Here is a 25,913-nt window from a genome sequence, read left to right as displayed (position 1 = left end):
AGTGAAATTGAAATTGTGTATGTGTTTAAAGGTTCTACCAAGGTTCCGAGCTAAAATCTTTTGTAGCCTAGATGACCCACTCAATCTAATCTTCAGGAAAAATAGTGTGACTCACCCTACCCCAAACCTCCCTAAGTTAGATGTATGACAGTTCTCCAACTCAGAGTGGGATAATAAAGTTCAAGTGTGGGAAAATATCTAGAAAATCTCAAAGTAAATTATCTTGGGGCTGCATTCTTTATCTTGGCCATAGTATAGATTTACAAATTGGATTTTGTGTGTATATTCACTGCAAACACTCACGAGACACAACTCGTCCACTAGGGGTAACCTAGGGGTTTAAAGGCTTGTTGCACATGCTAAGTGCAACCGTGATTCCTACGAAAGTAAGTTAGAATTTTTGCATTCTAGATTAGTTTTTGCTTTGTTTACTTGAGGACAAGTAACGTTCAAGTGTGGGGGAATCTGATGAGCACATTTATATGTGAAATCTTAGGGTATAAAGCATTCATTTTACCACATTGAATAGTGCTACTCGGGTACGTTTTGTCATTTTCCAGGTTTAAGGGTATTTTGGTCGAAGTGGAGAATACATGTCTAATTGGACCGCCAAACGCCAAGTTACAAGGTTGAAGAATTCATCCGAATTAGCTTTCCAATGCATAATATTGGAAGTCACTTGATTAGAGCCGATTCATGTTTAGAAGAAGAAGAAGAGAGAAAAATCAAGCATAGGGCATAAGGGTAATTTTGGTAAATTAAAGATCTTTCGGAAAATATTAGATATTGGGGTCGTATCGTCTGAAATTTAAAATGGTGCAACTTTAATTCTCGGGCTGATTCCATCTGGGCTCAGGAGAGAAAGATATAGCCCAAAAATGATTCTTAGTGAAGTTAGAATTAAGAATGAAAAAATATAATTTAAGAAAAAGAAAAGTCTCTTTTCTCTCCACTCTCTCTCTCCTAAACCCTCTCGGCTTCTATCTCTTCTCTCTCTCACTTTCTCTCAAATTCACTCGGCTTCTATCTCATCTCTCTCCCACTGCCTCTCAAATTCTCTTATCTCCTTCCCATCTCCTTTTCACGAGCTGTCACCCCCCCATATAAAATCCCATCTTTGGACAGCAGTCGAGAGAGCCCTCTGTTTTGGATTCCTTAGTTTTTTTTTTTTTTTTCTCTTTTAGATTTATTTTTCTGTTACAGTAGCGGCAATGTTCTTCCTTTTTTAATACAGCAGTAGTAGAATTTCTTTCCCAGTTTCGTTTAGTTCCCTTCTAAATTTTAGTTTCCATTTTTAGTTGACAGCAACCCTCTTCCTTATACCTGATTTCTCATCCCCTTCTTTTTAGTTTTTTGTTTTAGATCTTATGTAATTAGGTTATCATATGTAATTTTAATTTTTAGAATCATTGTTAGGATAATTTTTATTTCCCCATCCCTAAGATCATATGAGTAATTTTCATTATACACTTTGGTAATTTGTTCTTCAATATTGGATGCGGCTTCAAGTGACGGAATCATCTTCATTGGAGTTATTCGAATCAGCTAAGTTCTTTTTCTTATAAATTTTAGTTTTAGTAATTTCTGTCTTTTTCTCCATCAATCCTTCCTTACCTCTTCATTGCTTTCATGGCTAGCTAAACCTCTCCTCTTGGGAGTGGGTGAAAACATGAGAGAAGGAAGAATTGATGGCTAGCATTGTTTATTTGATTAATGGACATGATCAATATTGGACTTACAATGGATGATCGCCCACAGCTTGTATGTAATTCCAAGGGGAACTATATACATGTTCGTTAGCCGTATCCATTGTGACACCATTATGTTCATGTATTTTTTTTGTTTACATTGTATGTTTTATGAGCACTATTTTCATAGGATATGTTAGCCGTATATAAGCCGTGCCGCATATCTTATAGACCTAGGCTGTATGCATGCTTTGCCCTAATAAACTAATCATTGATCTGCCCTAATTCTCATGATGGAACCCATTCCCAAGTGACTTTCTTGCATTTAATTCATCCATTCCCTTAGTGGTTGCCCTAGTTTCTATTTTTAATTTGTTATCTTTGATAATTTAGTTGTTTCTATATTTGCTAGTTTCCATAATTGGTAGTTTCCATATATAGGTTGTTTCCATATTTGGTAAGTTGTCCACTTCGCGTTAATTAAAAGTGAAAATTTATTCAAGGTTGACGACCTCCCCGTGTTCGATCCGTAGATACGATTGACCCGTATGTTTGCGGTATTATTTTAAACTCAAACAGTTATGTGCATTACATGACCATTACCATGACAACTTATGCCATAATGGTCATGACATATACCCCCACAAAGCCATCACATATATGCTTAAAATAAAATTAATAACCATAAAATTATAATAAGCCATTATGCCTATTGGGGAAAGTGGGTGAATGGAGGAATCTCTCCACCCATCTTCTCCAATGAAATTCCCTAAGACAAGTAAAACGGATTTTTTTTTTTTTTTTTTAATAAAAAACTGCTACACAAAATATAGCAAAAGAAAGGGAAAATCACGAAACCAAGTGCACAAAGGCACACGGCAGCACCGCATGCAGCAAGGCTGCCCACGCACACGCGGCAGCCAGCCAGGTGCGCACAAACAAGGGGGGTATGGCGCGGCATGGGGCTGGGGTGCATGCGCCAGGTGGGGCGAGCGCAGGCAGCCAGCCCGCGACCCCTTGGTCGCATGCATCTCATCCCAATTTTTTTTTTTTTTTCTAATAAACAAAAAAACTGAATAAAATTTTTATGAGCATCACATAATAATGAAAAAATAAATTGAAAACAACCCCATAGATAAAGAGGCTCTGATACCACTGAAGGCATCGCAAGTGTGATTGCAACAGAAGCATAAACAAGATCACAATATCGATGGGAGAAGTTATTCAATAACAAAACGAAGCAGGGATCGATTATTACCTAAGCCTCACAAGTGCAAGACCTCCAATCGATAATAGCCCTTTCTCGATCGTTCCACGCACCACGCAAGCCTTGCGTTCCCATTGTCAAGCTGTGTATCTCCTCCACAACACCAAGGATCACACCACCAAATGATCTTCTTCTAGGATCAAACACCAAAGAAGAGAGAGAGGGGAGAACGGTTTTTGGAGAGGAGGGAGAGCTCAACGTTTTTGGGTTTTTGGTGTCCCTTATTGTGTGATTTTGCAATCCCACTAATTATATATTAGCATCTCACAAAATCCCAAAAACTAGCTCACATGGTTACGATATATTGAGTTTCCAAATATGGCTCAATTATCTACCCATGCAATCTTCCTCAATGAAGAATGATTTACATTGCTAGAAGAATCCAATCTTGGGTGGAATATCCAATATTTCCCCATTGGCTTTCCTTTTCTAACAGGAGTGACATTGTTTTATCTAGTTTTGTAATACCCATTCTTATATTTGATAATAATTTAGTTAGGTGAAAGAGAATGCTACCTAAGCGCATGTGGTGTGCTGCCCCTGCACCCAAACACAGCTATGGTGGGTGAAATGACTGTCGCGCCCCAATGGAAAGGCGAAATTTCTCGGGGGTGTGGTGGTCATTTCCCCCCTCCCTGTGTCTGGGCGTAGGGGCAGTGCATCGCACGTGCCCAGGTAATGTTCTTTCTCCCTTTTGTTAATCAAAAGATTGAGTAGATAGTTTTGTAAACTAAAACTCAATTTTGCTTAATCATGTAATTTTTCCTAGATATTTTTACCTTCCCATGAGACTGGGGGATTCTTTAGATTGCTAACCCTAAGTTCCTGGACATTTCTTAAATTTATAATGCAGTTTGCGTCCAACCCATAATGTCCTATCCTTTTTGTTCAATTGGAGCTGAGGCTTTCCTAATGGGTTCCATGAATAAAGCCCACCAAATGATCTAGTTTGAAACAATTTAGTTTAAAGTTTGGGAAGAGCAATAATCCCACATGGAATAGTCTGACGTGGAGACTTATAGGTACTTGGGTACTCTCTACTTAACTTAACGGTTAGTTTTTGAGGATGAGTTGTACCCAAGCTTCCTAACATAGACAAAAGTTTTTTTGGGCCAACCTCCTTGGAGAGGTTTTCTAAGTGGGTCATCTACTTTTTCCATGTCGAGGCATGATTGAGAAATTCTATCCGTCGGATATGAGGGACTGATCCAGATTGGTTGGTCATGTGTCAATTTTCAGACACATCTTTAATAATATACCTCCATGTACACCCATTTTTCACAAACAAGAATGCCTTTGTTTTTTTTGTGATACAAAATTGGAGCACTATAGTCACAAGGATTTATTCAAATGACAAACGTTTTCCATCTTCGGGGATCTGTACAAAATCAGAGAGTTTAAAAGGAAGAATGGAAGAAAGCGTAAACTGAGAGAAATTTAAACACAGGTAATATATTAGTACTCCAGTGTAATTGGAATACCTCAGAAGGAGAAATCATCTTGGTTGGGTTTTGGTGATGTCAACAAAGCGGTATAAAGCCGAAGTCTGTCTTCCCCTAAGGAAGAACAACGTGATAGAGGCCTTCTTGGGCGTATAAACGATAAGGACGTAAGTGTTAACCTGTGTCTGTACCTTCTCCAAGCTAATTGAATAGCCACAGCTGCCCAAGTTCTCCATCCAGGAGAGTAGTACCTTGCGCTTCTCCTCACTTTCTCATTAACAAATGTGTATCGGAAATGTTGTGTCACATATTTCACATCTTCAGCTTCAAGTCCAAATGCTTCTGTTGTCTCAAGTGTAACTAATGTGGATGATGAAGGAGGTAGACGTTCCACAAATGGTCTTCTGAGGCACCATGAAAGCAATTCATCTCCACTGAAATTGCCCGGCCCTAGCATGCAACAACTCTTCACGCCATCTCTTAGAACTTGGCTGCTTTGTAGATGTCCCCTGACAACAAATATCATTCTTCGAACTGGATCACCTTCTCTCGTTATCTGTATGTAGTTTATTTTATTTTATTTTATTTTGTATGTCAGTAAAATAGAATTAAGAGTAAAAAGAATGAGATGGCATCTCTGGGGCGGGGCGGGGCGGGGCGGTCATTTCACCCTCGTATGCCCGAGTGTGGCCCCTGTGTCACTCATAAAGAACTTTTCTCCAGAAAAAAAAAAAAAAATACAGAATTAACGTTCAAACATACCCAAAACACCAGAATAAATAGTGCTACTACTATTACTCACCGTTTCTCCCTTAGGGAATATGAGGGACTTCACACGGTCACATATGTTCTCTAGGACCAATTCATCCATATGTTGAAATAACGGTACCTGAAACAATATTTTCTCCATTATCACAAAAAAAAAGAACAATGTTTTCTCACCTTTTTTCAGGCAAATGAAATAGGATTGATGTTCTCAGTGCCGCAGCGCAGCCTGCGCCCAAACACATGGGCTGGGTATTCCTACCATTCAGAGGGGCAGGGTTGTCATTTTTCACCCACCCCCATGTGACTGGGTGCAGCCTGTGCCCCTGACACAGAGAATATTTGGCCAATAAGAAGATGTTTGCATGAGTGGGTTGTGTGTAAATTGTTAGATTTTGAGTGTGTTAGGTATGTATTCTCAGAATAGATTCTAGGTCTAGAACGCATTCTCAAGCAAAAAAATAAAGAAGAACCAGGTATTAAAATGCATTCTAATCCCAAAATCTTTCTCGTGGATGCATACCAAACACAGCCAAAATTGTTTTCTCTCTCACTAGTTATGTGGGAATGGGGGCATTAAAAGTGGGCTGTTTGGGCTGTTCTAGCCAATTGAGTGCAGGCCGACTTTGGGCTGTTCTGTTCTTCAAGTGAGGAATTAATTGAAGAGATCCTAATTATATTGTAAGTAAATAAGCAGAGAATAACAAAGAAATAGGAATAATTTTTAATGATCACATCAATATCCCATCAGATGCGTTCCCTGTCTAGGGAATGACCACTCTTTTAATCTTGCCATTAAACACCAAAAGCAGTGATTATAATTAAGACCAAAGAGTCCAGTCACAAACGCTATATGCTTAATTAGAGTGAGAAGTGATTAAAAATCAGAAGTGTTACCTGCCGCACTAGGTCAAGACAGAGATGATATTTGATGTCCCTCCTTAGACCCTCAGGGAGGTTTCGGATCATTTCACATTCATCAACTCCTCGCATCGCCGCCCAGCATTGTCGCTCATATTGACGTACCCTCTGCCGGAATCCCTGTGGCAAGCGTCTCCGCTTCATCCACCACTCTACATTCCTCATCTTCATTTGCATTGCTTGCTTCTTTGATGTCGTTGCATGTAAGAAAACCTGTATCCCATATGATCAAAACATGCAAAATTTCTATCGACACCAATAAGTAAATAAGCAATTGCATGGCAATCACTCTTTTGCTTGGTGATTTGATGCTTATATATTGCTGGTCTAAGCTTACAATAATGGTTAGCTCAAGAGTAAACCCTAATAATGATCATACCATTACCTTGATATTTCCAATCAACATGGTCACTAGAAGGAGGCCACTTGTTAGGATGATGATGTTGAAAAGAACTTCCAGCCATTCAGTTGTGCTCTCCAGGTTTCCAAATGTACTGATTTCAACACAGACGAAATTTGAATTATTTAGAGAACATCATACATTATTAATGAAGTTAAACCCCACTTGATATCATCATGGTTCAGTGACTTAAACATCAAATGGATATACATTTCTATGTAAGTTCATATTCGAGTTTAAATATATGTATAAAAGTATATTGAGGTGGTTCCTTGGCGCCTGTGGTTGTTCTGACTATCAAGTATAAGAGTCACAAGAGGTCACCCCACTTTGAATCAATTGGTTTTAGGATAGAAACCTAATATGGTATTAGAGTGGGTATGTTGGGCCTCCGTCGATGATAGACCCTGCCTCACCCATATGAAGGATTGCACGTGAGGGGGAATATTGATGTAATCTCACATCGACTGTGAGTGCTCCGATTATCAAGTATAAGAGTTACAAGAGGCCACCCCACTTTGAACTAATTTGTTTTAAGATGAAAGCTTAATAAAGCACAAAGGGGTAGGGAAAATAGGGGGAAGACGAAGAAAAAATATCATGGGGGGGGAGGGACATATAGAGAGACTAACCTGAGGGTCATTAGGCCCCAGAAGATGGGAAAAAGTATTTTCTCCAAACGACTGTCATTTGTGACCAATTGGACAGTCCATTTGTAAGCTCCATAGTCAAAATTATCAGCGTTCTCAATGCACGTAGACCTAACATGTTTGTTCTCTCCCCAAGCCAATCTCTGATGGTCTCTCACCATGCCGGTTCCATAGTAGATGGGTTTTTCACATGCTAATGTCCTCAATCCACAGCCCGGAGTGATATTGCATTGTTCTTTCAGGCACTTGGAAGCTCTTTGGAGGCCTAGCAAATACCAACATGCACCGGCCGCCTGCACACACACAATATATGGAGATGTTAATAATTTTATGGTGAAATTAATGTTGTAAAGGATGACGGGTTGTCGAGAGAAAGTAAGAACAAGAAGAAGAAGAAGTACTGACATGGGATGCAACGAAGTAGGCCATGAGGTTGAGGGCAATGCTCCACCAAACAGTGCCGAAGATATAACCAGAAAGGCTCTGCATTCGACGTAAGAGGCAGACGGAGTGCCAAATCTTAGGAAGGTATTGAAATAGAAATATTATCAACAACACCGTCATCACAAACGTCGTTGATCCTCTCTCTAGCAGTGAAGGAATCGCTATCCATAGCACAACCTGCACTCGTATAGATACTCTTTAGCTGGCCTGCATTTATCAAATGCTCAAGGTAGTCTTCTTTGCATTTCCTTTTGGGCAAATGGAGAACATTATTTATGTTGAATGGATTATTATTTTAAAGAACAGTCATCTGGAGTCATTTCAGCTATATGACTTACCAAAAAATTAAATTTTTATCCTTGTATTTTTTACAGTTAAAAATATTTTATCAAAATAGATTTTTCAATCATTTTTCGAAGCTTTATTTGTCTCAGAACTTACCAAATGAATTGGTGGTTAACTCCAAATCATGTCCATAAAGTTTGGTGTCGATATAGTTACCACAAGGAAAATACTTAGGGTCATGCGAATAAATTCTTTTGTCCCGTAAAATATTGTAGCTTTGTTGACACCAAACTTCTAGGACAAAAATTTGACATCAAACTCTAGTCATGTGGCAAGTTTTGACGTGATCCACACTTTATCATCATGCAGATAAATAAAGTTTTTGAAAAAAGTTTAGAAAATGAATAATTTTGAGAATAATTCAACTGTTGAAAATACAAAGGAAAAAGTCAAATACATGGAGAACCAAATAGTTGTAATGGAAAACGAGAACTGTCACATGATCCATCTGAAGCATGTCCTATTGCTCAACAGTTAAAACGATGGAATTAGCAATCCACATAACAAATAACCATGACCTTAGCTTATGGAGAGATCTTTTTTTTATTTTATTGGTTTAAGTGTGGATATTCCCAATATATGGTAGTGTATGTTAAACCGAAATTTTTTGGACAAATTGTCTACAACATCATTACACATTTTATAACTTTCATCCAAACAAATATCGTCACATGTCAAACTTTTACTTTCTGAATTCTTTGAAAAAATTAATTCTATTAAAAAAATAATAACCATTGAAAAAAGGAGGAACCTCATATATCATGAGCCATACAATTAAAATGGACCAATATACTTAACATATGGTGTACCTAAGGAATTCTCCATCTATCCAACAGTCAAAATGACTAACAAATAGTCCTATGTGGAAAGCACTATTAATATCAATAACTTCTTTACCTTAATTACTAGGAAAGTCAACCTGAGTAATCTTTTTGGGATCCAGATCCTCTACGGCACGTTGCCCGTAGCGGCCTGAGCAGCGTAGACTTAGCCGCGTGTGCAAAGACTGCCTTACTCCTGCCCAAACGCCTTGCCCGAGCGGGGGTAAGGTGGTCATTGCGCGTGCGGCCTAGTCTATGCCGCACAGGCCGCTACGGGCAGCTACACCGCAGACGATCTGAATTGTCCCCCAAAAAAAGTGTAAGAAGTATAGAGAATGTTGGCTTATACTCTTTTTTTCCCCAAAATTTTCTATTGTATATTTTTCTAATGGGAAAAAGGACCAAGGCGGCCATTCTTAAATTCTTTCATGTTCTACCACATGGGCTGATGATTAGGTCAGTTTGACTATTGGATAGATGAAGAATATCATAGAGAGATTATATGTCAAAATCTAATGACCTATTTTAATTGTATGAACTCCAATATATGGGATCTTCGATCATCTACCTCCTTACTAATGGTACTTGTTCATCAAATCGAGTTGACTTTTTCAAATAATTTCTATAACAAAAGGCGTATCCAGTGCATAAGGCTCCTGTCACTACAAGGTCTAGGGAAGATATCATAATGTATGCAACCTTACCCCCATTTTGCCAGAGAGGCTGTTTCCAAAGTTTCTCAAACAATTTCTATAAATTTTATTTTAATAAGTGGCAATGTTCAATTTAACTGAAGATATAACACGACAAGCTGATAAAAGATAGTTAGTAAGTTTAAGTGCCATCAATACTGCCTTGTGGCATAAATAACAGATAGCCTGCAAATGTCCTCTTACACTGTTTGTCTACTTCATGGCTTGAGAGAATCAAAGCATTCCCCAAGGCTGAATAAAATAAACGGTTGTTTCACCGAGAGAGAGAGAGAGAGAGAGAGAGAGAGAGAGAGAGAGAGAGAGAGACTCAATCGATATATTTGCTTGGGCTCAATCCAGCCTTCTGTCCGTCATTATTTTTATATTTATTTATTTATTTATTTTTTTGGAGGAGGGGTAGGTGGCATGGCCCCTATTGCGTCAAGAAATCATTGGGCGGTCCTGCGAGCGCTGTCACCTGCAAAAGGACCAAGGGGTCACCAGAGAGAACCGGTGTGGTTCCGGCCTAGGGCTCTCCGATGCCAAAGTTAGATCTCCGGAGCAAACAGATGAATAGTGATTATTCAATATGAGTTCAGATGTCCCCTCTGAGGGTGGTGTACCTTTCCTTTTATAGTGGAGTATGATGATATGGAGAGTCCCAATTTGATGGCGAGTGTGCTGTTGAGTGGATAGAGGCCCTGGGTAGCAGGGCCCTATCCTGATTGGCCATCTCCCCGTGGGAGGGAGTGACCTGGTGGTATCAAGATCCTTGGCGGATAGATACTCGCGTGTGGTGATAACGTCATGGGTGCTTGAATCCATCTGGGTGACGTGACTTCTAAGCGGTGGCCAAAAGTCCTGGTGGTGGCATAAGTCTGTAGTGACACGATTGGGTCATAGACGAGTGGCCTCGGTGTCCGTGTACATCATGTCTGCGTCCACGATGCCGCGCCTGGGTGTGAGACCACGCCTGGGTGAGGCCGCGCCTGGGTGCAGGCCACGCCTGGGTGTGAGACCACTCCTGGGTGAGGCCGTGCCTGGGTGCAGGACACGCCTGGGTGAGGCTGGCCGCGCCCGCCCGGGTGGGACCCCCGGTTGGTTCTCCTTGGTTCTAGAGCAGGTCGCTTTGTGACACATGGCAGCCGTTGACCAATTCGGTGAATCTTGGATGTATCATTTGCCCCCCACTCTCTTGAGATAGGATGTCCAAGAGAGTAGATGTCTTTATACAGTGAGGGGTCCACTGCGAATGAACTTTCTTTGTGGGGCTTGCCTGTAAATCTGTTAGTGAGGTAGGCGAGGCTGGAGGTTCAAACCTTTCCTCTTACACTTTTCCTTCTGCTTTTTGGCTTTATTTTTTGTAGATATATGTCCCTCTTCTTCACTTTATCTTTTTTCACTTCTCATTTTTCCTCATCATTTCTCTTTCTTACTTTTTGTCTCCCACTTTCTCCTTTGCATTGCACTTTTGTCTTTTGCCATCTTTTTGGTGCCCACCATGTGCTTGTCCTTGGGTCACCTAAACTAGTGTCAACTTTATGGTTTTTCTTCCTTTGGTTTTGGGTCCCTGTGCATGTTTTGTGCTCACTTAGTGCATTGCTTACTTGGAGGGCTTGAGTGGTGGTCGGCTTGAGTGCCTTGCATTTGGTGGTCTCTGTCACTTGATCGTGCCCGTGGTGTGGTCACGTCACCGTATGTCTGCTCTCCCGTGCGATCGCCCTCCCCTTAAGGTAAGTTCAACCCCTTTTCTTTTTTTTTTTTATGCAGGGCCGCACCTAGGTGAGGCAGCGCCCGTAGGTGTGGCCGCGCCTATAGGTGTGAGGCCGCGCCCTGAGGCCGTGCCTTGGATGGCCGCGCCTGCGAGTGTGGCAGCGCCTATGGGTGTGAGGTTGCCCCCGTGGGAGGCAGCGCCCATGGGTGCGATGGACCCTCATGCTTCTCCACTCTCTTTCTTCTTGTCTGTGACGGATCTGCTATTTATACTTTGCGGGTGGTCTTCATTTCATTTTTCTTGCTAGCTTCTTGTCTTTGAGGGAGATCGCTTTCTCGAGTAAGTAGTCTATTCTTCTCTTGTCATTCATGTCGTCTCCTAATGACCCTGGCCTTGTCGCGGTCGGGGTTGGATCTTCAGAGGAGCGTTCCCCAATATCGCCTTCTTCTGTGTGTACTCCATCCTCTGTACCTTCCCCCAGTGCTAGTGATGGGGGTGTGGGACCTTCTAGTGTCTCTAGTCCTGGTAGGGATCGTAGGCCTTCTGGGGTGGCGTCCTCAGTCGTCGGTCCTGCTGATATGTTGGGTCATGTTGCTAGTATCTTGTCCCCTTCCGACTTGGTCTCCCTTCGTGAGGAGTTCCACATTCCCGCTGAGGTCATGTTATGTATTCCCGGACCGGGCGAGTATGCCTTCTCTCACCGTGCAGATGAGATCTATCTCTACCGTGCCTTTTTCCTCCAGGGCATTCGCCTTCCTATCTCTCGCTTTGTCGAGTTGGTGCTAGAGCATTGGCACCTCACCCCTGGGTAGGTGTTGCCCAATTCTTGGAGGGTGATCCTAGGTTTCTATGTATTTTTTGCCCGCATGGGGCGTGCTACCACTGTTCCCCTGTTCTCCCACTTTTATCTGCTGAAGAAGGGGAATCATGGTTGTTATCACTTTACTCACCGCGTACTCAAGGGGCCCTATGCCTCTTTGGAGCTTCTCACAGGGATCACTAGCAACGTGAAGTATTGGAGGGATCGCTTCTTTTTTTCCATGGTCCCCCGATGTCCACTACAAACTGTTAGGGAAATCATTGACCTCAAGAGGGTCAATCGGGGGCTTGAGCTGAGTGATTTTGAGGGTGACTCCCTCAAGCAGTGCCTGGGTCACGATCCATTCCACGTCCAGGAGTTGGACTCGGAGGCCTTCTGTCCCTTTGGAAGCTGAGTCCTGGTAAGAGCACTAACTTTTGTACTTGATTGGCATGCTTGTATTTTAATATGTACGTCATCTGACTAGTTGGGCGGTCTTGGCTTGATGTTGTCATGCAATGGATATGCGTTCGGATTTCAGTTTGCTCCATGGTAATCTACAGAAGAAGGCCGCTTCTCAGGGTGGTTCATCTGCTGGAGTAACAGATGTTGGTGGTTCTTCCACACCTATGGCCGTTGGGGAGAAGCAGAAGGGTGGTCCAGGACATCCACATGTGACGAGCTCTGGTGTCCGTTTCCTCCTTCCCCATACTTCTCCTGATGATGATGGTGTTTCGGGCTCTGTGCCTCCACCTCCTACTGTCGCCCTCTCCGGGTCTTCTACATTGGCCCTCTCTAATGGGAAAGGGGTAAGTTCCTCTGGTGGTACTGCCACTAATCTTCCCGCTATGGATGAGTCCCTGGTGATCACCTTGGGCTTGTCGGAGGGTTTGACCTTGGCTGGGTCCGGCGTGTCGTAGGAATGGGTGGACAAGGGGAGGCTTCCTACAGCGAGGGTAGCCTTACAGAGGCTTAGCGATGCGTGTCTGGCCCAGACTCTCTACTATGATATGGCTTCAGTGAGTTATTCCTTTTGGTTTCATCATGTTCGCTGCTTCTCTTATACTTAGAGTGTTTATCGCTTGTCATTCTAATTGTAGGTCCATCACCGTGTTGCTGAGGCGGTGCTTCGACTGGAGGGTCATGCTTCTCGCGAGGTGCAGATACAGCACACCCTGCGTGATGTGGAGAGGGAGCTTCAGGGACATATCGATGCCTGTGAGAGGGCCAAGGCCTACGTGCAGAGGGCATCGAAGGAGCTTGCGGTGGTGTCCGGGAAGCTCCTGGAGGCGTCTGAGGAGCTTCGAGTGACCTCTGTCGATGCAGCCAAGAGTTCAGCCAGGGTTCTTGCCTTGGAGGAGGAGCTTCATTTGTTGAGGGGGAGTCATGAGGCGGAGCTGGCATCTGCAAGCGAGCGAGCTGTGGCTGAGTTCCAGGCATCCCCGATGTTCTCTGCGTTGTATCAGGCACAGCTTCACCCGACGTATGAGGGAGGGATCTGGGACTTAGCCACTTGTGTCCTGGAGGTGACCCCCGGTTATGACTTCTCCATCCTAGGGTTCTCTGAGTTTGTTGTGGCGCTTCCTGGTGTTGCAGTGGTGGCGAGCGTTCCAGTGCCAAAGGTGGAGACTACCCTGCCTGAGGGGGGTGCTACTGCGTGCCTTCTCGAGGTGGACCTGATGTCTCCTGCCTGGTCGGAGGTGACCCACCCCTCTGTGGTCCCTTGACCCTATGGCCGTATCGAACTTATAGACATCTTGAACCTTTTCTTTTTGAACTTGAGTTGTAACTATTATGACTTCTCTATGTGATCGCTATTGCTTTTCTTTGATTGCGCATTGGTGCTCTATGAACCTTGACTGTCATGGGACTTTGGTAGTGGCATTGTGCCTTAGTGGTCATTGGACCTTGGTGGCCTTGCGCCTGGGTGGTCATCAGACCTTAGTGGCATTGTGCCTTGGTGGTCATCGGACCTTGGTGGCATTGCGCCTTGGTGGTCATCGGACCTTGGTGGTATTGCACCTTGGTGGTCATCGGACCTTGGTGGCATTATGCCTTGGTGGTCAATAGACCTTGTGCTTTGGTGGTCAGTAGACCTTTGGTCATCAGACCTTGCACCGGGGTAGCCTACGGGCCTTGGTGGCATTATGCCTTGGTGGTCAACGGACCTTGTGCTTTGGTGGTCAGCGGACTTTTGGTCATCGAACCTTGCGTCGGGTGGCCTACGGGCCTTGGTGGCATTGTGCCTTGGTGGTCATCGGACCTTGGTGTGGTAGAGGTGACCCGATCGAGTATGAGAAGTAGACAAGTATATCCGAAATCAACTATTTACTTCAAATGGAAATCTTTCGAATTATCCTTGAAAATTGCAAACCTACTGTATATCATGGCTGACCGCCGACTCTGCTACTGTTACTGCTACTATCACTTTTACTGGCGGTGTTGCTTCAATGCTTCCACTGCTACTACTACCCTTACTGATAGTATTTCTTCAGGTGCTCTGAGTTCTAGGTGCGGTCTACCTTCTTGCCCCCCAGAGTCTTCAAGCGGTAGGTCCCTGAACGTATCTGCTGGGAGACTATGTAAGGCCCTTCCCAGTTGGCTGACAACTTCCCTGCCTTCTGTGGCTGTGATGCACTTGCCCTCCTTAGGACTAGATCTCCCTGGTGGAATAGCCTTTCCTTAACCCTGGTGTTATAGTACCTTGCAGTACGTTGTTGGTAGGTGACGTTACTTAGGAGTGCTCTCTCACGGACCTCACCTATAAAGTCTAGGTTCGCCCCTAGTCCGTCGATATAGGTACGTTCGTTGAAGTGCAGAACCCTATGGGACATGTCGCAAACCTCTACTGGCGCCAATGCTTCAGTGCCATATGCTAGGCGAAATGGGCTCTCTCCTGTGGGTGTCCGTACTATAGTTCGGTATGTCCACAGAACGCTTGGTAGCTCTTCGACCCATTTTCCTTTAGCTCCCTCTAGCCTTTTCTTGACTCCTTCCAGCAGTGTTCTATTGGTGACCTCCACCTGACCATTGGCCTATGGGTATGCTACCGATACAGGCCGATAGTCGCTGTTGTAGCTTTGACAGAATGCTTGGAATTTGGGGTTGTTGAATTGTTTGTCGTTGTCTGAGACTAGGATCTGTGGTACCCCAAACCTGTAGATGACGTCGTCGCGGACGAACTTCTCCATCTCTGGCTCTGTTATCTTGGCCAAGGGTTTAGCTTCGACCCACTTGGTAAGGTAATCAATCACGACGACCAGGTACTTTCTGTTTCCCGGTGCTGTGGTAAAGTTTCCTAAGATGTCCATCCCCCACATGGCAAAGGGTATGGGGTTGAGGATTGATGTCAGCTTGGTGGCGGATAGATGGGGTACTGGGGTGAACAACTAACATTGCTCGCACTTCTTGGCATATTGTATGACCTCCTCTTGCATTCGTGGCCAGTACAGTCCCTGGCGAAGGATTTTTTATGCTAGGGCTCATCCCCCCATGTGACTTCCACATATCCCCTCATGGACTTCTGCTAGGGCGTACGCTGCCCCCTTGGGTCCTAGGCATCGGAGTAGTGGTGCTGTTGTCCCCCGCTTGTACAGTACCCTGTCTAGGATGGTGTACTTTGTAGCTCTCATCCTGATCTTCCTTGCCTCAGCCTTGTCTTTTGGTAAGACATCGTTCATGAGGTAGTTGAGTATGGGGTCCATCCAGCTAGGTCCCTCCTCGATTTTGTTAATCTGCTTTTCCTTATACGTTGGGTCATGCAGAATCTCAACATAGACTACACTAGCCAAATTTTAGAGTTCATCATTGGCTAGCCTGGATAGGGCATCGGCGGCGGCGTTCTCATCCCTGGGAACTTGAACCATCTCGAACTTCATGAAACTCTCGATCAATGCTCGAGCACGTGCAAGATATAATGCCATCCTATCATCTTTCGCCTCATACTCCCCATTCACCTGGTTCACCACAAGCTGGGAGTCGCTCTGGGTGGATAGGTGTGTGACTTTGATGGCCTTGGCCATCCGGAGTCCAGCTAGTAGTGCTTCGTATTCTGCTTCATTGTTGGATGCTTGGAAGGTGAATCAGAGAGCGTATTGGATCTAGAATCTTTTGGGGCTGGTTAATATGAAGCCAGCGCTGCTTCCTGCTGCGTTACTCGACCCATCAATGAACATGTCCCACGATCCGCGATCCTTCTCCTCGGGTTCCCCTATCTCTGGCTCGATCACAGATAGGGTACACTCTGCAATGAAATCTGCCAGGGCTTGACCTTTGATGGCTATCCTTGGTTGGAACCTGATGTCATGCCCACTTAAATCCACTGCCCATGCTATCAATCGTCCAGAGACGTGTGGCCTATGGAGTACCTTCTTCAGAGGTAGGTCGGTGAGGACTGTGATGGTATGGGGTTGGAAGTATAGTCGTAGCTTCCTAGCCATGATTACCAATGCATAGGCTACCTTCTAGATCCTGGTGTACCTAGTCTCTGCATCGATCAGAACATGACTAACATAGTAGATGGGCCTTTGGACTTTGTCTTCTTTCTTCAGCAGTACTACGCTGATCGCGACAGGGGTGGCAGCCAGGTAGAGCTGTAATTCTTCTTTAGGTTCTGGTTGCCCAAGCAGTGGTGGGCTCTCTAGGTATTCCTTCAATTCTTCGAACGCCTTCTGGCACTCTTCTGTCCATGTGAAGTCTTTAGGGCTTCGAAGGTTCTTCAATGTTTTGAAGAATGGTAGGCACTTGTCACCTGCCCGTGATATGAACCTTGAAAGGGCGATGACCCTTCCATTCAACCTCTGCACTTCCCTGACAGTTCGAGGAGGTGCCATCTCTTGGATAGCCTTGATCTTGGATGGGTTGACTTCTATTCCACGTACTGAGACCATGAACCCCAGGAATTTTCCTGACGTTACACCGAAGGAGCACTTTGCAGGGTTTAGCTTCATCTGGTTCTTCCTCAGTACTGTGAATGCTTCCTCTAGGTCGGTCAGGTGTTGGTTGGCGTGGATGCTTTTCATGAGCATGTCATCCATGTATACCTCCATGTTGCGCCCGATCTGTTCCTCGAACATTTTGTTGACCATCCTCTGATAGGTGGCCCCTGTATTCTTCAGCCCGAACGGCATGACATGGTAGCAGTAGTTCTCCTTGTCTGTCCGAAATGCGGTGTAGGACTCATCACCCTCATGCATTAGGATCTGGTTGTACCCAGAGTAGGCATCCATAAAACTCAAAAGCTCATGGCCGGTGGTGGCGTCGATCAGTAAGTCGATCCTGGGCAGTGGGTACTCATCTTTTGGGCATGCCTTGTTCAGGTCGGTGTAGTAGACACACATCCTCCACTTCCCATTGGGCTTTGGTACCATGACCACGTTTGGGAGCCAAGTTGGGAACTTCTCCTTTCTGATGAACCCTGACTGGCTCAACTTCTAGACCTCTTCCTTGATTGCTGCTTGTCGATCAATGGCGAAGTGATGCCGCTTCGGTTGGATGGGCTTCCTGGTTGGGTCGACATATAGTCAGTGCTCTGCTATGGAACGTGGTATTCCAGGCATGTCAGGGGTCGATCGTGCAAAGACATCTATGTTCGCTTGGAGGAGGTGTCCAAGTCCTTCTTTCTGTTCCTTGCTTAGTAGCGAGCCAACCTGTACGACCTTGGAGGGGTCGTCCCTGCTGAGGGGCCATGGGATGAGGTCTTCCACTGGTCTTCCTCTTCTCTCTGTCAGTTCATCTCTCTAGTCACTGACCATGTTCTCTAGGCAGAGTGCCATTCCACGGGTGTTACTATTATTCTTCTTCATGAAGGTGGCGTAGCACTCCCTTGCTTTCTTCGAATTTCCTCGGACTTTACCTACCCCATTTTTTATGGGGAACTTCATCTTCAGGTGGAGTGGCGATATGACTCCTCTAAGGGCTATCAGAGATGGTCGCCCTAGGAGGCCGTTGAAGGATACCACGGACTTGACAACCATGAAGTTCACCATGATAGTCACTTATCGAGGGTGTACCCCGAAGGTGACGGATAGTTCTATGGTACCTCTGATGGAGGCGGTGGCACCTGAGAATCCATGGAGGTAAGTGGGCTCTGGTTTGAACTGATCATCCCCAAACCCAAACTGTCGATAGGCGTCCAAGGAGAGCACGTCTATAGATGCCCCTGTGTATATCAGTACCCTGTGTACAGGTCGGTTGGCTACCTCCACCTGTACTACCAGGACATCCTCATGTGGGAAGCTTAGTCCTTCCAGGTCTTCATTCGAGAAGGAGATCACCGTCTCGGTCTTGGCTATCTTGCTTGGCTTCAATGCCACTCCCACGAACCTGGTATGGGCTTTAGCCTTTCTGGTAGACTCTTGCCCCGGTCCTCCAAGTATGGTGAGGATGGGAGGTCCCTTGGTGCCACTAGGTTCTGTTGCATCTCTCCGCTCTTCTGGGCGGTCTCTCTCTCGATCTGTTCTTCTTTCTTCCCTTCTCGGTTCTACTCTGTCTCAGTCACGACCTCTATCTCCTTGGCCTGAGCGGTTGTCACGTCTCCCCTTCACATACTTGTTCAAGCTTCCTGCTCTTACAAGCTGTTCTATCTCTTTCTTCAATTGATAGCACTCCTCTGTGTCATGCCCATTCTCTTTGTGGAAGAGATAGTACTTGTTAGGGTTTCGCTTCTCTGGTCCTGCTAGCATAGGTCGTGGCCAATGGAGTAGGTCACGGTCTTGGATCTGCATGAGTATCTGGGACCTGGTGGTGTTCAGTGGTGTGAACTCAGGCCTGCTTGCTCTCTCACTTCTCTCTGGGCGACGGTCAGTCCTCCCAGATGGGTGGTTGCCCTTCTCTTGTCAACGCTCTATCCTCGACCTCTTACTTTCTTTGCGGTCATCAGGTACTGACCTCTTGTTGTCCTGTGGCTTGGCCTCAATTATCTTCGTTCTAGCTTGTAGTACCTCGGCCATATTTACAAACTCGTTGCACCGCTCCAGGAGCTCTTTCATAGTCCTGGTCTCATGGCGTGCCAGGTCCTTGATCAGTTCCAGTCCCTGATACCTCCTACTAGGGCTGCATGCTGGGTCTAGTCGTCCAAGTCTCGAACCTCCAGGGACTCCTTGGTGAACCTGCTAACATACTCCCTGAGAGATTCCCCAGGGTTCCGTACCACGTTCAGTAGGTTGACGGTGGTCTTCTTCTGCTTGACACTGCTCTGGAAGTGGGTGATGAACTGTTCGCATAGCTCCTCGAACTAGCCTATAGATCTCAATCGTAGCCTGGAAAACCATGATGTGGCTGCTCCCTTGAGGGATGCAGGGAATGCCCGACAGGAGACCACGCCCGACCCACCATACAGTGTCATCATGCCATTAAAGTAGTTGATGTGGTCATTAGGGTCCATGGTACCACTGTAGAGTTCAAAGGTAGGCAGTTGGAACCTGGAAGGGAGTGTGGCTAACATGATCTCTGTCGAGAATGGGTGTTGTCTAGGTATGGAATGTGCCTCGCCTTTGGTCTGCTTCTTCAACCCTTCCAACTTCTCATCTAGGTCGCGGAGTCTTCGATCGAGCTCCTCATCCCGTGTGTTTCTCACGCCTGACAGGACGTTCACAGTGACCTCGTTCACGCTCTCTCCTGGATGTCCCCTCCTGCCTTGAGTGTTGGCGGGATGGTGAATGGTCACGCCGTGATGAATCCTGTAGCGAAGGTGAGGGGCTTTCCTCTTTGTAGGTCCGGCTTCGTCGTGGTATGTAACAGTCGTCCATCAAACACAGACCTCCGGACCGATCTCTCCGGGCTAGGCACCCTCGTCCTGGGTATTGGTGTCCTCCCATGCTCCGACCGTGGCGGGAGGTCTCTTGTTCTCCTGGGACTCTGGGAAGGCTCCCCCCGCTACGGAGTGGGGGTTGCCCGTAGTGCAAGTCTCTTTGATCCCACGCCACTGGGAGATGATCTCCTAGGGTTTGGCTCTTGTCGAGGTGCAGACTCTGCCCTTGCTGACGGCGACGTCCTTCGGCGGTGAGACATCGCACGCTGTGTCAAGTAGTGTCGAAAGAGTCATTGTTTATCGAGGATCTGTCGCTGCAGGTTGTTGATCTGACCCACTGTTGCTGGGGCATTGGGGTCAAGTATCACCTCCACCATCACATTGTTTGCCTCGTCATTGTTGGGCTCATCGACCACAAACTGGTCATTAAGGGGGATCTCTTCCTCTAAAGGGACATGGTCCTGCTCATTGGCTCCACGACGAGAGCACTCTAAGGGTGGTGATCCATTCCTCGCTACGTTGTTGGTGGTGGTAGTCTTCCTTCGTGCCATTGAATGAATATGGAAGCGAGCTAGTAGATGTAATGGCTAGTGTCGTTCCCACAGACGGCACCAATCTGTTGTGTCAAGAAATCGTCGAGCGGTTTTGCGAGCGTCGTCACCTGCAAAAGGACCAAGGGGTCACCAGAGAGAACCGGTGTGATTCCGGCCTAGGGCTCTCCGATGCCAAAGTTAGATTTCCTGAGCAAACAGATGAATAGTGATTATTCAATATGAGTTCAGATGTCCCCTGTAAGGGTGGTGTACCTTTCCTTTTATAGTGGAGTATGATGATATGGAGAGTCCCAGTTTGATGGCGAGTGTGCCGTTGAGTGGATAGAGGCCCTGGGTAGCAGGGCTCTATCCTGATTGGCCATCTCCCAGCGGGAGGGAGTGTCTTGGTGGTATCAAGATCCTTGGCGGATAGATACTCGCGTGTGGTGATAACGTCATGGGTGCTTGAATCCGTCTGGGTGACGTGACTTCTAAGCGGTGGCCCAGAGTCCTAGTGGTGGCATAAATCTGTAGTGACACGATTCGATCATAGACGAGTGGCCTCGGTGTCTGTGTACATCACGTCTACATCCACGATGCCGTGCCTGGGTGTGAGACCACGCCTGGGTGAGAGGCCGCGCCTGGGTGAGGCTGCGCCTGGGTACTGGCTACGCCCGAGTGGGACCCCCGGTTGGTTCTCCTTGGTTCTGGAGCGGGTCAATTTGTGACATGTGGCAGCCGCTAACTGGTTCGGTGAATCTTGGATGTATCAGCCCCTGAGTCTAAACACAGGGTGGAACGAAATGATTGTCCCACCCGTATGGAAAGGCCAAAATCATGCCCATGTTTTGCTTGTGGGTATACTCCTATTGGTCCACTGTGTTGGCGCAGAGGCACGCAAAGTTTATGTTTTGGAAAAGCACAAGACAAATCTGAGCCATCAAATTTTAAAATTTTTAATCTAAACTATTTGTTCCCACTCAGAGTTGAGAGAATGCATAGTAATATCTAAAGTACTAATACAAATGCAAGGAAGAATAAGGAATGTGTGCCAATACAAAAGAAGGTAATCGATTGAATTAAACTTTGAAATTTGATACGTATCTAATCTAGACCATGACCTATTTTTTGTTTCAACGGTCGACATGAACATATTATATGTCCACATGGCAAAATAAAAACCTTGTGATATTTGAAAAAATAACAACCTTTGTGACAATAATAATTTGCCACATTGTGTTAGTTTAATTTTAAAATTTACAAATGCCAATTTCTTTAATTTTACCAATACATTGAGAATTGGTTAATGCTACTCTTTTTAGTATTTTTTGTCATTGGTATTTTGAATAAGGTCTTAGGCTTCATAGATGGCTCCAAGATTTGCCATTTCTACCCTTTCTCACAAGTTGAGTTTTAAGGCCTCATAGAGTTTTTTTTTTTTTTGTCAAATATTTAAAATTTTATTAAAAGAACTCAGCTTTAGATAAACTTTGGCCGTGAAAAAAAATGTACAAGAAGAGTGGATGAAGCCAGCAAACATGAAAGAGAGACAGAACAAAAAAAAAACAAGAAAGAAAACTCAAAGAGAAACTATATATATCATAAAAAATGGGCTTTCTAGCCCAGTCAAGGAATCAAGGCATGACTCATGCCTGCTGAGAGCCTTGATCATTGGTAGGCAATCAAAAGATATAACCATAGGCACACAGGGTCAAGAAAACTTAAAAATTCTCAAAACCCATAAATAATTTTGAAAAATCATGTGAAACAAATTGCTGGATTAAACAAACAAGAGAAAATGTCATTATTGGGTGTGCATAAGTTGATCTTTTGTCTTTAAAATTTTGACTGCCTCATATCAATCTAAATGTCAAATTGTCAAAATTACTACATCATTCTTATATGGTACATAATTAAGTGGTCCACACAAGAAGCCATGTGGGCCATGTAAAATATCTTTTAAATTTTAATATTAATTAGATAAGTTCATTTCATGAGAAAAAGGTTTAGGTCCAAGAAAGCTTCCCAAATATTTTTCGAGGGCCACCTAACATTTTATGCGCAATGGGCCTTTATAAAAATTTGATTAACCAATTCTCTTAAAAGAAAATGAGTGACAGGTTATGCTATACCTCACAGTTCACTCACATATGAATAAAATATAATTTTTTTTGTTCTTTTCAAACACCTATAGGAAATTTAATGCCTAGAGATCCCATTTGATGTGTCCATAAAAGGCAGCTAGAGAATTCTGATGTGATTGTAAAATATATATATATATATATATATGGCCAGATACATGGGAATGGGTTAAATGACCATCCTATCCCCCTGAATATCCAACCCATGTGTTTGGGCGTAGCCTACGCTCCGACACAGAGAACATCCCATTATACCCATTAATTCTTATTCATATTCATAAGTTTTTGATACCCGAAAGATAAAATAGAACAAGGACCGAGTTTCCCTCTATCCACGGTGATGGGATAGCATTCACAGAGTATCCCATTCACCGAAGCGCAGGAGAGAGCAGGAATAGGTACAGGGAGGGTATTTTGCAACATACTAAAACCCTAAGAGAGGTTTGTGAACCCTCAGATAATGGGTGAATCGTCCTCTATGGATGGAGGAAAACTTTGTCCAAAGAACAAGGACAAAGTTAACAATTTTGCCATTGTAGCAAGGAATTCCAAATTTCTAATGGACCATAATACCCTTTAATCTAGTTTGGTGGTGGCCACAATCACAAAATATCATTTGGAACTTCACTTCAAGTATATTACGAATTATTCTTCTTTGTCTATGATTAAGAGGTCACGAGTAGAAACATCCAAGCGCCATGACCCACCATTTCTGTCACCACTCACCACTCACCACTCACCACTCGATCAACAGGGGAATACGGAATCATATATTTTCTGTACTTTCTATTTACATAAAATTTTTCTGTACTTTCCATTTCCAATTATATTGTTTTTTTTTTTTTACTTTCCAATTATATTGGTTGTTTATTTGTTATAGAAACGTATGTAAGAGGCCACGGTTAGGTTAGGTCACATGTCTTTCACTGTACAAACTGCAAAGTATAGCAAACAAAGGCTTCACAGTTCACAGTACTTAATTTACAGATGGCCTCTAAATGGTTGATGATATGCAGTTATCACGACCTAATAATCGATCACTACAGTACAAAACTTCACTGCCAAGTGGTATAATTGCTTTTTCTAACTTATTATCTCATGTGATCATGAACAAAATATGAAAGAATCTTAGATGACGATAAAAACAAGGTTGTCTGGTTGTCATCGAAGAAGAATGACAAAATATGGTAGGGAAATTAAGGAAACATCACCTGGGGTAAAGGGAGAATAACGAAGAGATCGAAGAAGAAACCTTTCTTGGCCTTGAGGTATCGGAATGCTATAGAACGAGCGGGAGCGGTGGCGGTGGCGGTGGTGGTGGTGGTGGTGGTGGAGGAGCGGTGCGGAAGGCTGTCTTCTGCATCTCCTTCTCCTCCTCGTCCTACGTCATCATATTCTCCGGTGATGTTGTTGTAGTGAGAGGAAGAGGAGTGACGTAATTTGGCCATTTTGAACTGAAGCCACATGTTCCAGACGTGTAAGGCGTCGGTCATGCAACGAAGTACAGTGACGGTTATGGCGAACCATCCATCTACGAAGAGGCACATGCAGGTGTCGCTTATGGAGAGTGCGTAGAAGAAGAGTGGGTCGACGAAGAGTCCTGCTGCGCAGACCAATAGGAAGACACGGTTCCATTCCTGAACCCACTTGGCTCGTGGGTTCAATACTTTCCCTAGAAACCATCTTCCTCCACTCTCACTTCTCCTCGTTCTGCGACTACCAGGCCCGCATGCGCCTAACATCAACATGTCTTTACACCCATATGACCCTATTTCCTCCTCTTCTTCTTCCTCTTCATCTTCTTCATTTCCCATATCCGATGTATGTGAGGTTTCATCGTCACTCGCCATGGCGTCTCAGAGCATCATCAAAATTATCAATACCAGAGAGAGAGAGAGAGAGAGAGAGAGAGAGAGAGAGAGAGAGAGAGATGAGCTTGGAGAGTGTTTTAATTGATTGTTTTGTGGGAATATATATTCAAATGTTGGAGTCTGGACTCATCGTGTCCAATGCAGACGCAATAATTGGAGAATCAGAAAGGGTTCGTATAGTATAAGACAACTTGATCTTCAATGGAATTGCTTTCTTGAATTCCAGCATTACCCCTCATTTGGAAAGTAATGACACACATGCAATTCAATGCAAATTCTTTTATCGATGCAAACCCTACAAAAAAAACTAAATTTGTTTTTTTCCTTTTTTTGTGTAATTTTCTTTAATTCTCTCATGTCTTATTCTAAAAAAATTTTAAGTATAAAAGGTTTTCAAAAAATAAATTGAAAATGGCATATCATTATCTCATTATGAAAATGTGTCAATGTCATGCACATTTTTCATGTATACATATGAAATGACACTTTTACCCTTATTGAAAAAAAATTTGACATATCAAAAGGCAAAAATGTAGGATTACAAATTATTTAACACTTGAGAGGTGTCAATAAAAAAATCCCTTTTTTTTTCCTACTTGTTTGACTGCCCATAGGAATTTTAAATTTAGGAGAGAGAGAGAGAGATAAGGGAAGGGATGTATTATGGCACAAGGTGAAGACAAAAGAGTCATACCCATGACCACCTATGAGCCTACACTCTATCGGCAAGGTATCAATTAACTACACTAGCAGTTGTCTTCTATAAAGCCTATTGCGTCAAGAAATCGTCGGGCGGTCCTGCGAGTGCCGTCACCTGCAAAAGGACCAAGGGGTCACCAGAGAGAACCGGTGTGGTTCCGGCCTAGGGCTCTCCGATGCCAAAGTTAGATCTCCTGAGCAAATAGATGAATAGTGATTATTCAATATGAGTTCAGATGTCCCCTCTGAGGGTGGTGTACCTTTCTTTTTATAGTGGAGTATGACGATATGGAGAGTCCCAATTTGATGGTGAGTGTGCCGTTGAGTGGATAGAGGCCCTGGGTAGCAGGGCTCTATCCTGATTGGCCATCTCCCCTCGGGAGGGAGTGTCCTGGTGGTATCAAGATCCTTGGCGGATAGATACTCGCGTGTGGTGATAATGTCATGGGTGCTTGAATCCGTCTGGGTGACGTGACTTCTAAGCGGTGGCCCAGAGTCCTGGTGGTGGCATAAGTCTGTAGTGACACGATTGGGTCATAGACGAGCGGCCTCGGTGTCCATGTACATCTGCGTCCACGATGCCGCGCCTGGGTGTGAGACCACGCCTGGGTGAGAGGCCGCGCCTGGGTGAGGCAGGGCCTGGGTGCAGGCCACGCCCGGGTGGGACCCCTGGTTGGTTCTCCTTGGTTCTGGAGCGGGTCGCTTTGAGACACGTGGCAGCCGCTGACTGGTTCGGTGAATCTTGGATGTATCATTTGCCCCCACTCTCTTGAGATAGGATGTCCAAGAGAGTAGATGCCTTTATATAATGAGGGGTCCGCTGCGAATGAACTTTCTTTGTGGGGCTTGCCTGTAAATCTGTTAGTGAGGTAGGAGAGGTTGGAGGTTCAAACCTTTCCTCCTACACTTTTCCTTCTTCTTTTTTGCTTTGTTTTTTGTAGATATATGTCCCTCTTCTTCACTTTCTCTTT

At 44.6% G+C, this 25,913-nt stretch overlaps 1 protein-coding gene across 1 annotated transcript; it reads right to left on the bottom strand.

Moving 5' to 3' along the window:
* Positions 1-4,417: 4,417 nt before the first annotated feature.
* On the bottom strand, positions 4,418-24,315 carry LOC122642552 (cyclic nucleotide-gated ion channel 4). The gene is made up of 7 exons (XM_043836064.1): positions 23,584-24,315; positions 7,539-7,754; positions 7,116-7,426; positions 6,469-6,577; positions 6,060-6,296; positions 5,200-5,286; positions 4,418-4,953 (listed from the first exon to the last, which is right to left on the bottom strand). The coding sequence occupies exons 1-7, from the start codon at positions 24,220-24,222 to the stop codon at positions 4,438-4,440; spliced, it is 2,115 nt and encodes a 704-aa protein (XP_043691999.1). The 5' UTR covers positions 24,223-24,315; the 3' UTR covers positions 4,418-4,437.
* Between the last annotated feature and the right edge of the window lie 1,598 nt (positions 24,316-25,913).

The sequence above is a fragment of the Telopea speciosissima genome, chromosome 1, assembly GCF_018873765.1.
Source record: "Telopea speciosissima isolate NSW1024214 ecotype Mountain lineage chromosome 1, Tspe_v1, whole genome shotgun sequence".
Taxonomy (NCBI): Eukaryota; Viridiplantae; Streptophyta; class Magnoliopsida; order Proteales; family Proteaceae; genus Telopea; species Telopea speciosissima.
The sequence above is the reverse complement of the archived record's forward strand: the minus strand, read 5'-3'. Positions and strand labels throughout refer to the sequence as shown.

Excerpts from the sequence above, each read along its gene's own strand:
- LOC122642552 (XM_043836064.1), bottom strand. The coding sequence starts at position 24,222 with ATGGCGAGTGACGATGAAACCTCACATACATCGGATATGGGAAATGAA. Across the intron at positions 7,427-7,538 it reads CCTACTTCGTTGCATCCCAT|GCGGCCGGTGCATGTTGGTA; the intron begins GTCAGTACTTCT and ends GTGTGTGTGCAG. Across the intron at positions 6,297-6,468 it reads TGTTGATTGGAAATATCAAG|GTTTTCTTACATGCAACGAC; the intron begins GTAATGGTATGA and ends TATGGGATACAG.